A 12,661-nucleotide genomic window follows, 5' to 3' on the forward strand; every position below is an offset into this window, starting at 1 on the left:
TCCCATAATGCATGCTGATGTAGCTACACAGGCAGCTGGCTGCCAGCCACTCTATCAAAGAGATGATGATGAAGCCAGGTTGCACATAAAAGTAGGAGGATGAGTCAGTTCATTGATGTGTGTGTGTGTGTGTAGGAGCATGTACCTGTGGGAATCTTGTGTGTGTGTGTGCGTGTGCGTGTGTGTGTGTGTTTGTCGTCTGCAATTGTATGTGACCATGCTTTTGTCTGAGTGTGTGTGTGTGTGTGTATGTATGTGTGTGTGTGTGTGTGTGAGTCCTTGTGTTTGGTCGCATATGTCCTTGGATTTGTGTGTGTGTGTCATTCGTGCTGTCTCAGAGTTTGGTGTGTGTGTCGTCGGCGTATTTATTTGTGTGTCTGTGCTGCTCTTTGTAGGCTATGGCGTTTTAATTAGTCTCAAAAACCTGTGCACATAATAACCAGGTGTGTGCAAGTGATACGAGCGCACAGAACTGTATCCGCGAGTGGAAAAGCATCCTCGCGAGGGAGCATTTCTGCTATACGTGCACAAATACGGTCCCGCGAGCGCGGGGTCTGTGACCAGAGCGAGTGCTATCTTCCCTGTGCTCAACGCTCGCTCATCGAGTTGACGTTTGAAACTTTGGAGGCGGGGATGGAATAGACAGTGGCTGATGCCTCCTCTCCTTCGATTGGTCACTTTCAACACCCACTGTATCTGCATCAGTACTCGGAATGGGCAGTTTAAACCGGATGTAGGTGGGGTTTAACCAGGAAGTTGTTTTAAGACTGAAATTGATATTTGTTGATCAGTAGTTGCTGTATTTATTAGAAAACTATTTACAGAACAGCCTCAGCTGAGGCTGATCCCTGTGGACAGAGTGGCTGCCTGTGACGGAGGCGAGATTCTGTCTGTGTGTGTGGTGTGACGCAGCAGAGCTGCAGTGTAGGGGAGGAGCTGTGTGTGTGGCTGGCCTATCACGGAACGATGTGGACACAGCCAGTACCCAATGAGGATTTTCCTCATGTGTACGGATCAAGCCCCCAAGAACAGCGCCGGGCTTTGAAGCACATTGTGGCCAAACGGTGGCATTACAACTTCCCTGTCTGACACGTGATGCCAAAAAATACATTTTCTCCTAGACTTACATTGGGAAAGATCTGTCTGTAACTCAGAGGATAATTTATTTTGAGGTAAATCAACTTCCCAGTATGAACACTTGATTAGACCTTTTTAAAATCATTATGTCCTAAAAGTTGTAAAATACACCAATAGCCGAATCCAGAGTTATTTTCCTTCCTCCGTTCATGTGAATGAGCCTGACACCGAGGCTGGACCGCGGTCTGGGAGCCAGGGTTAAAGGAAACGCTACTGCACCTGCTGCATGGGCACAATGGATGTGGTAATTTTATACTCTGATGACTCACTCATCTTACTCATCACTCGGATATCCATCTTTTTTTTTGCTTCATGCACCACTGAGCAACTTTCATAGATACGCGGTATCCAGTTCTTTACATCCATGGTAGGGCTGTTGACACATCCTCCTCGTATGATTCATTAACTCGTAAAAAGTACATTATCTGTACCGGATACTCGTTTCATCTGAGGATTCAACTCAACCATAATGCTCATGTGTTCTGCGTAGTGGTGTAACGGACCGTAATTGATATGTGATCAGTAGGGATCTTCCATTCCCCCCGCCTCCCCCCACGGTTCGGCACGTATGTGAACCACGGATTAATTACACAGTTTAACCATCATAGTGCGAAATCAAGTTTTACTATCGGACGATATTCAGTAAAAAATATGCGACCGGGAGATCGTCATTAATGCTTTCTCATCACCATCACCATGCTACATTGTGAAGAACAAATCCATGTTGAAATCAGCAGGAGGAGAGCTATTTAACGTTGGCAGCACCGGAGCACCTATTGTACAGAGGTTCCATTGAGTTACATTATGGTGCGTTCAGGTTTATTCAGTAAAAATGAATGGGCGAAGGTAAAATGTAATGTTATGTAATGTGATGGTGTGTAGTGTTATGTTCAAATGTCATTTTGTAAAATGTGATTTTTGGCAAGAAACTTGAATAAATCCAGTTTGAAGGAGATGTTTTCACAGCACTATAACATAGAAAATAGAGACGGAATTATGACCTGTTTAACTTCCTAACACTAGCTCTAAATAGCTTTTAATACATCATTAGAACTAATAGCAAGATTATTTTTTTATCAATTAAAATTCAATCTTTTATTTCCTAATCATATTAACTGTGTGTATTTATTTTATGCAAATGACCACTATACATGACTATAACAAAGTAAAAGGATAACCTTTAAATTTAAAAACAAAAACAATCTGTATCGGCCGATTTGGGTCATCGACGATCGGCAATCTGTATCTGCAGCAAATAAAACGTGAACGGGGTATCTCTAAAAGTTATATTTACTCCCTTTTTTTTTCTGCTGATCCCATTGAGGGATCTCATTGTTTTGAGATCCGTTGCACCCCTAGGTCTGTGTAGTAAAATGTGTGTGTTGTTTTTTTTCCAGACGACCTGTTGTGCTGTGTGTACCTGTGTTTGAACCAGCTGGGCCCTGCCTACCTGGGGATGGAGCTTGGTGTTGGAGAGACGGTGCTGATGAAAGCTGTTGCTCAAGCAACTGGTAATAGGCACAAACAAACATACAAACATAACCACTCATTTGTACCACTTGCTTGTGCATTCTCAGCCTAACTGCTAATGCCACCCGTCTCTGCTCATCAGCCGGCGAGGCGGCTGCTATTTACCGTCTCGCTCTTGTTTCCAGGGCGACAATTGGATAAAATCAAGGCAGAGGCGCAGGAGAAAGGCGATTTGGGCCTTGTGGCGGAGAGTTCCCGTAGCAACCAGCGCACGATGTTCCAGCCGGCCAGTCTGACAGCAGGGGGCGTGTTCAGGAAATTGAAGGAAATCGCCAGCATGAGTGGGAACTCGGTGAGCCAGGGAATAACATTTTCATTAGGGGAAAGCAGTCCTGGGCAAATATTGTTTCCACTCTATTTGGCTCTCAGCATTGGGGGTCAGGGAGGGGAAAAGAAAGGAAATGTTAATGTGATTGTGTATCGAACTAGGCATTATTTGTTTATTTGTCTACTTGCGAGGGAAGAGGGTAATCATTCAGCCTTTGAATAAGTTGTCACCTGGCTGGAATCTCTCAAGCAATTAGTTCCTTTTTCATCCCCCGTTGCTGCTGGCTCTTCTTTTTTTTCTTCCCTTTTTACACTCTGGATTGAACATGGAGTTTGTACTCGCTAGTGACCTCAGTCTTTTTGCATTCTGTCTCTTCTCGCTCTTCCTCTGTGAATCTCAATTTCCTCCCGTCTGCCTCAGGCCATGAATAAGAAAATCGACATCATCAAAGGCCTCTTTGTGGCATGCCGCTTTTCCGAGGCCCGCTACATAGTCAGGTAAAATAACACTCTCTCTCACACACACACACACACACACACACACACACACACACATGCTTGGCTGCGTGCGTGACCACAGGCACGCACACACACACACACACACACACACACACACACCTGCGTGCAAATAGACGTACAGATATCGCAGCCCTCTCAACTCCTTGTGTGTATGTTGAAGCATGTAGCGTTTGTCATGGTCAGCAGGTACAAACGGGCGTCAGCGCTGACAGCTGTTGGTCTTGTGGTTTTGATTGACAGGTCCCTGGCTGGGAAGCTGAGGATAGGCCTGGCTGAGCAGAGTGTCCTATCGGCACTAAGCCAGGCTGTGTGCCTGACCCCCCCTGGACAAGGTAATCTTACATTTTAAAGGATACGTCCACAATTTTTGAAGTCTGTCTCAAAACAATAGTCCCATTGTGCCCATGTTTACATTGAACCAGTTTTTGCCTCTGTTCATGCTGGCCATTGAGAGATCCCTTTCTAAAGGGCCTGACACACCAAGCCGACGGTCGGCCATCGGACAGTTTGGGGCCATCCTTGAGCCCCTGTCCGCCCAGTTTATGGTGCGCCATTGGGGGCTTTTTTTTGACCGATTCAGCATGTTGAATTGGCGGCAGCACCCGTTGGTGAAAGAAATCACTCTGATTGGCTGTTCAGCTTAAAGCAAATCGGCTGTAGTCTTTGCAGTGTGTTTAAATGCAACTTGTCGGCCAAGACAAAGGTGATTTGAGGTGACAACTGTCGGCCTTCATCACCGCTAGTCCTTTGATGTCGGCTTGATGTGTCTGGGCCTTGAAGCAACTCCCAAGTAAGTGATGGGGGATTTTTTGGCGTGTGTGTTACGATCCCTCCACCACAAGATTCAAGATTCAAGATTCCTTTGTCATTTTTATGCTCCACATAAAAACGAAATTGTGTTTCTTACATCCACCACTCAGAAATTCAGTGCAAAACAATAGGTGAGAACTATAAAGTAATTAACTAATAATTAAGAGCACTAATAAATAAGCTAAAAAGTACGCTAAAAATAGAATAGAATAAATAGTTCATTTAAAAATTAAAAATATAACAACTCAGCCAGTACTTCTGTACTTGTGGTATGACGTAATTATCCCTCACACAATTTAAATAAGAACTCAACTGGGAGATCACACCACAAGAGAGGAAGGAAGGTGAGGTGCTAGGGAAAGTAATTATAACTTTATTTTTAGAACTCTTGTTAACTCACTGTTAAAACATATTTGTATTAATGAATATTCATTTATTAGTGCAGTAATAGATGAAATCTGAAACAGTTAATGTGCCAACCAAACCAATATATGACCACATGTGTCCCTCCCAAAACATGTTGAATTAAGAAAAAACAAAAAACGGCAATCTTGAGGTATGTAATTGGGAGGTATGAAATGAGCGCATCTTCTCACCAATATGCTGCATTCATCACCTCCTGGATGGTGTTTTGACTGCCTGTCTCACACCACCTGCTTTCAGCACTGATCCAACCTGCTCTCACCAACACCACCTACACCAAATTAAATTAATTCACTCCTGACTTATTAGTATTCGTGGCTTACTCACGACTGGCGGTATGCTTTAATAAGAGTCAATTAGACCAGAGGCTCGGTGGGGAAATTTGCATTGATCTGTGGTCTGGTCTGGAAATGTTTTTCTTAACATTTTTATTTATTTATTTAACCATTATTTAATCATGCGGGTCAACTAAGAGCAAATTATTTGTAGAGCTGAAGTAGATCTTTTATGATGAATAATAAATGTTGAGAAATTAGTATTCAGTCATATTTTTAATACATCATAATTATTAATGTTGAATTGGGGAAACAAAATGATTCATTTGGCCTTCGCTGCTCGGAATTATCTTCACCATTTAACCACAGAGGGACTGAAATTACATCTTTAGGTTGAGATATCACCCAGTAGTCTTGTACAGAAAACACTGGCTGTATACAAGTAATTGCGTGGCTGTAAGTCTTGTTTATTTCCTGGCCTTTGAGGTGCATCTGAACTTTCATCCAGCAAATGTTTGGTCAAACAAATGTTCAAACACTTACACAGATCTGTTTGAAATGCATTTTTTTTCCCCCTCCTTCCTTACAGGTTTCCCCCCCGCTGTGCTTGACGCAGGAAAGGGGATGAGCGCCGAGAGCAGGCGGGCTTGGATCGAAGAGAAGAGCCTCATTCTCAAACAGACTTACTGGTAACCGAAACCTAAACAAACCCCTTCTTTTCACTTTCTCGACGCCACTACAATGCCTCATCCGCCTTAAGCCCCTTCCCTCATTCTCCCTCACTCATTCTGCTCATTTTTCACTTTGGATGATATTGATTTTTTTTTTTTTTTCTTGTTTATTTTTCTTCTCAAAACACCCTGCTTCATCTCCCACTCCCCTCCCCACGCTCTCCCGTCCAGCGAGATGCCCAATTACGACGTCCTTATCCCCGTTCTGCTTAAAGAAGGCATTGACGAGCTGCCCAATCACTGCAAGCTCACTCCAGGTAAGCAACCAATCAGGACGCGGAACGGCAATAAGATCCAAAACAGTGACCGGTGTGTGTTTTATTGATCAGGTCAGTGGAGGGCAGTCAGTTATTTTAGTTGAGTCATTTATCACAGAAAGATACAAAAGATACCACTAAACTAAGGATTAGCTCCCAATTACACAGCTGTGAAGCCACTTGTGATAAGGAACTTTGGCACCAAGGTAGAAAATTAATACCAGCCTCCATCTGAACGTTACTAAATTGGCCGTTGTCGGTCAGTTCGACAAACCTGGCAGCTTTTCTGGCAGGTAAACAATCGTTATTCGTAGGGCTGTTCTGTTTCTAAAATGTGAGATAGTTAAAGGAGCTGGTGAATTTTTATAGCTAGCAACCAGCCAGATTAGACAAAATAGTTGCTATCCTGTCATATCTGGCTCTGTGAGCTCCAATTAAGGGAATTTGTTTGGTGTATTTCATTATATCACTCCTCTGCTTGCTTTCGAAGCTTAACTTAGCAGCGCAGCCCAAGGGGAATGTGAGTCAGAGAACTTTCATATTAGGGCCAAATGAGAATGCAAACAAACTAATTTCAACTGTGGGTTTTGTCACAGAAACAGTTGTGGGTGTGATGCTGATGTGTCATGTGGGAATGAAGCACATTTCACAGCTTCTTTTTTTTGCAAAACGGATCCGAGATCTGCCTCGCTTTCATAACCTGGAGGCCTGCTAGCGAGAGCCCTGCTCCTCCACCTCCTCCTCCTCCTCCTCTACACAAAGTGGCAAATGAAGAAAACTTTTCCAGCGCTAACTCACAATTAGTTTCTGAACTATTTAGAATTCATGAAAAATGCATGACTATATATATTTAAATATGTATTCTCACGACACCTTCCTTCTCCCAGGCGTTCCGCTGAGACCCATGTTGGCTCACCCCACCAAGGGTGTCGGCGAGGTGATGAAGAGGTTTGACGAAGCGGCGTTCACCTGCGAGTACAAATACGACGGAGAGCGCGCACAGGTGTGTGTGTGTTTGTGTGCACGTAGCTGGTGAAGTGACAAAGTGCAACTGTTTGTTTTTCCTTGCGTTTGGCAACCAAACATATGCCTGCTGAATTTTGTATGCATATACCTTTCGGCTGTGTTCTTTGAGTATGAGGTATTGCTGTTCTGTGGCTCCCGCTGTGTGTTCACTTGACTGTGTGCGCTCACATGCATGGTGTTTTGGTACTGTGTGTGCGTGTATGTGTGTGTGCCTATTCTTTTAAGATAAACAGTAGTGCTGCTTTTGCCCTGGGCCTGTAGGCAGAGAAAGCTGCTTCTGCCATTGTGGACCAATGAGAAGGAGACGGAGGGGAGGGTGGGAGATGGGGGAGAGAGGTGAGGAAACAGGCAAGAGACAGTGAAGGAGAGGGAACACAAAGACAGACCGAACGGGAGACAGCAGCCAGGCTGAGGAAATTTCGAAAGAGCGACGTAAAGAGACACAGCGAGAGAGAGATTGTAATGTAAACCCCTCCAGCTGTATTGTTAATTTTGGACAGTCATGCCAATAAAGTGCCTTTGAACTGAACTGAATTGACACTGAACTGAATTGAGAAGAAGAGAGATGAGCAGAGAGAGAGAAACAGAAACAGAGAGAGAGGATGGAGACAGAGCGAGCAAACTCCATGACGTTCTCCTCTTCTTCACCCTTTCTCTCTCTCTCTCTCTCTCTCTCTCTCTCTCTCTCTCTCTCTCTCTCTCTCTCTCTCTCTCTCTCTCTCTCTGGTCTCACTGCAGTGGACGTTACCTTGAACAGCCAGCAGAGGGACTCTTGATACACCACTCAATCTAACACTCCCCCTGTGTGTGTGCGTGTCTGTGTGCCTGTGTGTGTGTATGAGTGTGTCTTTGTGTTCACATTTTGTGAAGAGCCAAAATGAAATGTGTATATCTGCGTGTGTGGCATTTGATGAATCAAAATGACTGCGTATGCATTCATGGAAGTGTGTGTGTGTCCCGTCTAATCAGTCAAGTAAGTGACTGTGTGTGTATTTCTTTCTGTGTTAATGATTTTATTTATCTGAGATGATGTTCATTGATCGATAGAAAAAAAAGGAAGTTATTTTTGTTCCTGGCCAAGTGATAGAAAACACACCCTAAGATGCAACATATCTTGTGAAGTTAATGTCAATAAAGTAGGAACATGATACAGTAAGACCGCTGTAAATCACATGGCAGTTGGTTGCAGTCCACATTAAGGAATGATTAAAGAGAGATAATAACATATAAGGAAAGGAAAAGCAGAGGATAACGGGACAAGACAAAATGACGACAATTAGCGTCATATCATTAGTGATATTAATGCAGAATTTATACTTTTGTCACCTTATTGCGAGTCCCACTATTTTTACATTTCATTGATCAAACAATGAATCGATTAATCTGAATTATCATTAATCTTAATGATAATTAACGGATTAATTGTTAGTTGCAGCCCATTATGCTGATCGCCCACCAACTCATCCTCTTTTCAACTACTGGAAAGGAAAATTCATTCAGAAAACCGGATTTGCGTCATTTACATACTAGGGATGGGTCATGATTTCTAGGGATGGGTCATGATTTCCAGTTTAGAGATCAGCTGGCCGAGCAGCAGAGTATCGTACAATTACGTTTGGAAGGAAACGTACTTTCTCCTGGATTATGGTCGCAGTTTTTAACATTTTTAACATTGTAAATGGAAACAAAACAAAAAACGTAACAACACTACTTCATTAGGTTTAGGCAACAAAACTACAAAAAAACAAAAACAAAAAAAACCCCATCATAGTTTGTCTTAAAATGATTGCAACATTAAAGGGACTGTATGTAACTTCTTACACGTATAAATCATTGCGGGTCGGTGTCCCATGCACGCTCGCGTGTGGCTACGCTGTTCAGACTCAGACTCCACTAGTGAAGCCCGTCTTGCAAAACAGTGTTGGCCGCGGTCGGAGGACGCGGGGGAGACTGTAGCTTTGGTCTCCAGGGCCGGAGTCTCTGCTGTACTCTGCTCCTCTGCCTGCTTGCCTGCCTTCACTCACACACCGCGCTCGTTCTCGCTCTTTCGCTCCACCTCTCACGTGCATGCGCGCACACTACACACTGCAGAAGAGTTAGTAGTTCTGAGAATATCTAGTGAATGTACAGTGGAAGTTTGTGCAGAAATAACTGCTGCAGCTCCTCCAGACCAAACAGACGTTTCCCGTGTCTTGTGAAGTGACGGGGCTCCGCAACAAGTAACGTTATTGTCTCCGACCAAAACTCCAGTGTCTCCCCTGTTCCCTCCGGCCGCGGTCGGGAGGCTGAGGCAGGAAGAGCCAACACTAGGATCAGCATTGATTCATGGAGAGACCTTCGTCTGGTCAGCTAACATTACTGCCAAGCAGCTGAAATATAGAGTGATATTGTGCTTTTAGCTGACGTGTGTCACCTCACTGTTTTGAGCGATGCTCGTTCATGTCTATGTAGAGCGAGCGCAAGCGCGAGCAACAGGACGCTGACTTCCGTGACGGCCACAGGTGTTGCTGTTAACAAGCAATTTCTGATTATTACAAACAGTCCCTTTTAAAACAAAACAAAAACGTAACAAAACTGCTTTGTTAGGTTTAGTAAAAAAACATTCCGAGTGATTATCGAATTGTACTTTTGCTTGAAATGCCCATCCCTATTACATCCAGAAACAATCTTTGTTGTTGCAGCCAGGTAGGGAAGTGAAGTGCTTACCGATTGCCTCGTGTAATGTGCCTCATGCAAGTTGTGAAAGAAGGCCAGCTTTGATTGGTCTGGGTCCAACTTGTAGTCTGCCATGTCTCTCAGCCAAGTCACATCAAGACTTTATGACCTTATGATCACCTAATCTGATTCAGTGACCATCTCAAAGGACAAATCTGTTGAGTAGTAGTCTGATCTTGGCAGTGAATTTCATTTCATGTGTCCCATGGTAGTTGGCAGTTGTTCTTCCTTCACTACATGCATTATTCTCACATCCATCTATCAGACTTTATCATCTAATCTAAGCTTTCACTTATAATATGAACGATGACCAGTTTAAAAACCTTTTTTTTTTTTTAGATATTGTATCTATTATCTTATTGTATTGTATTTGTTTTTATTTCCCCCACACAGATTCACATTCTGGAGAGTGGCGAGGTTCGAGTATTCAGTCGCAACCAGGAAGACAACACCACCAAATACCCCGATATCATCTCTCGCATTCCCAAGGTAAAGCACTTGAACACACACAGCGCTGCAGCTCAGCCCCCATAGGAGCGAGGAGAGTCGCTCTGAGCTTTGATTGTCAAATGAGGGCTTTTTTTTTTGCACGCGGTGCAGATAACAACTGCACACATTTATCTCGCTCACGCTGTCTTTCATTTTCCCTAATATGTTTCTCAACCCATCTCTCATCTGTCTGGTTTCCATGTGCCCACTCCTCCTCTCTGACTCGTTCTGTCTTAGTTTGAAACCAATCAAAGTTTATTTGTTCCTCTGCTTGTCCTTAGCCTTCCTCATCCTCTTGTCCTCCTTCAGTCAAGCGCTACCACTGGCCGTTAAATCCCCTTTTTTTGAATTTAGAGTGGTGTCCTCTGAGAATGCAAATTTGAAACCAGCTTGTGAAACTTCATCTCACTAATAGATACGAAAACACTGGTCGTTTAATTGCAGCTGTGGGTAGGCTCGCCAAATTAGCGAGCTTCTGCTGGCGTGGGGATAGAGGAAGAGATCACCAGCACCTGAAGCTTTGGCAGTTGGCCTGGGGTTATCTGAGCGCGCTCACTACCTTGGCGCCTGCTGAGTGTGTTTTTCTGCTTTAGTCAGGAACTGCAATAACTTACTAAAGCCTCTCTCTCCACTCTCTCCTCTCCTCTCTCTCTTATCCCAATCACCGTTGTTGTTGTTTGTGTCAAAGTTGTAATGAGTTGTCACAGATGAGACTCTAAAATAGTTTGGGAATAGACTGCAACTGCAGGTTGAAGCAACCGCAGGTGGAAGCAAAGTGACTAACGTGCAGCTGGTTGACATGGGGCCGTTTTCGTGGGTTGAGTAGAGCCTGCTTTCATTTCGCCTCTGTGGCCTCACAGCAGGGGATAACCGCATTGACCACAATGCTTGTTGTGGTCCTGCTTAGTAGCAGAGCTGCAGGGGGGCCAACCTGTAATGATCTCCTCCCTCAAACTAAGCAGTGTAAAACCGATCAACATGTGTGTGTGTGTGTGTGTCTGGCTGTGTTGGCGACTAGAGGGAGTTTCTAAAAGTCTGTCAGCTCTCAGTTCTTTTGCAGTTTCTAACTGAATCTGTGTTTGGAGTTAAAATGTTATGTTCCTTTTCATAGATATCATCCTCATTTTTTTGTTTATTGATTGCTTCTACAGCACTATCAAAGCAAACTGAACACTTCTTACTTTACGTTAAAAGCTTTCCACTAGTGGGGCACTCTGGTTGCCGGGGGGGGTTTAAGACACTGACCATGAACAGCAACGTCCCCGGTTCGAGTCCGGCCGGGAACTTTTTTTGCTTGTCGTTCCCCATCTTTCTCTCTTTCTCTTCTAATTTCCTGTCATCTCTTCACTGTCATCCTTCTAAAAAAAGGCTTAAAAATGCCCCAAAAATACTGAAAAGGAACCATCGGAAAAGCAGCAGGAGGCTTTTATTATGTAGGAAATGCAATATATTTGTCATCAAGTTGGCTTAGGTAGCGACGCCACCAGATAGAGGAGTAAGAAAATATCGATATACCTGAGTATTGCGATATTATGTTGTGCAAATCTGTATTGATTCTCTAAAACGCTGTATTGATTTTTTTTTATTAACCTCTTAAACATCTGCCGGTCCATCGTCGAGCCTGACCGCTATTTGATCTTTCAGAGGATGTAGAGGGCTCAAAGCTTGAGTGGAGTTACCGGCATCATATGAAACTATGTTGAGTAGGAGGAGGCTAAATAACACAAAATGATTCTAAATGTTGGCGAGGAAAAACTGGCATGGCGATTTTCATAGGGGTCCCTTGACCTCTGACCTCAAGATGTGTGAATGAAAAAGGGTTCTATGGGTACCCACAAGACATGCCCACTTTATGATAATCACATTTATACATGATTATACATTTATGATATACATTTGTTGTTTTTGCCTATTCTAAATTGGTATATTTCTGGTGTGTTCTTTATACTATGACAGTTTTCCTAAAATTAAACTTAAAAAATCGCAATAAGTCACCTTGTTTACAGTGTGGCAATATATTGTAATATATTGAATCGTTACCCCATTATCACGATACGCATCATAACGCCAGATTCTTGCTAACACACATCCCTATCACAAGACGAATATTGGGATTTTAGAGGTGCTCATACTGCAGTTTGTGTGAACCAGCACACCTCATCAAGGTAAAAAGCTTCCTGCTGTCCTGTGGAAAAACCAATAGCTCTGCGCCAGCATGACTGATTGAATGGCTGTGGTTGCTCATGGCTCAGCTCGGTTAGAAAAACCTCCACCCACCATCGAGAGGTCACACCAGCAAAAGAAAACTTTATTTTTCACCGCTAGCCGCCCCTCCTTTAATTCTCATCCGTCGTTCTTTCTCTCCATCACAGTCTGTGTCTCATCATCTCACATAACATCTGCCCTCTCCGATTTCTCTCACACTGACTTTCATCTCTCTATTTCTTTCCCCCTTCTTTTCAGAACTTTAAAAGCTACATGG

The 12,661-nt window shown here is 43.5% G+C and overlaps 1 protein-coding gene across 1 annotated transcript in view; it reads left to right on the plus strand.

Moving 5' to 3' along the window:
- Positions 1–12,661, plus strand: part of lig1 (ligase I, DNA, ATP-dependent) — a 60,261-nt gene that overhangs the window by 18,936 nt on the left and 28,664 nt on the right. Inside the window, exons 11-18 of the mRNA XM_037787810.1 lie at positions 2,535–2,648; positions 2,793–2,959; positions 3,356–3,432; positions 3,694–3,785; positions 5,551–5,650; positions 5,864–5,949; positions 6,837–6,952; positions 10,084–10,179. Of these exons, the coding sequence (XP_037643738.1) occupies positions 2,535–2,648; positions 2,793–2,959; positions 3,356–3,432; positions 3,694–3,785; positions 5,551–5,650; positions 5,864–5,949; positions 6,837–6,952; positions 10,084–10,179 (848 nt within the window). The remainder of the gene's footprint in view (positions 1–2,534; positions 2,649–2,792; positions 2,960–3,355; positions 3,433–3,693; positions 3,786–5,550; positions 5,651–5,863; positions 5,950–6,836; positions 6,953–10,083; positions 10,180–12,661) is intronic.

This window comes from Sebastes umbrosus, chromosome 12, assembly GCF_015220745.1.
Source record: "Sebastes umbrosus isolate fSebUmb1 chromosome 12, fSebUmb1.pri, whole genome shotgun sequence".
In the NCBI taxonomy this organism is placed as follows: Eukaryota; Metazoa; Chordata; class Actinopteri; order Perciformes; family Sebastidae; genus Sebastes; species Sebastes umbrosus.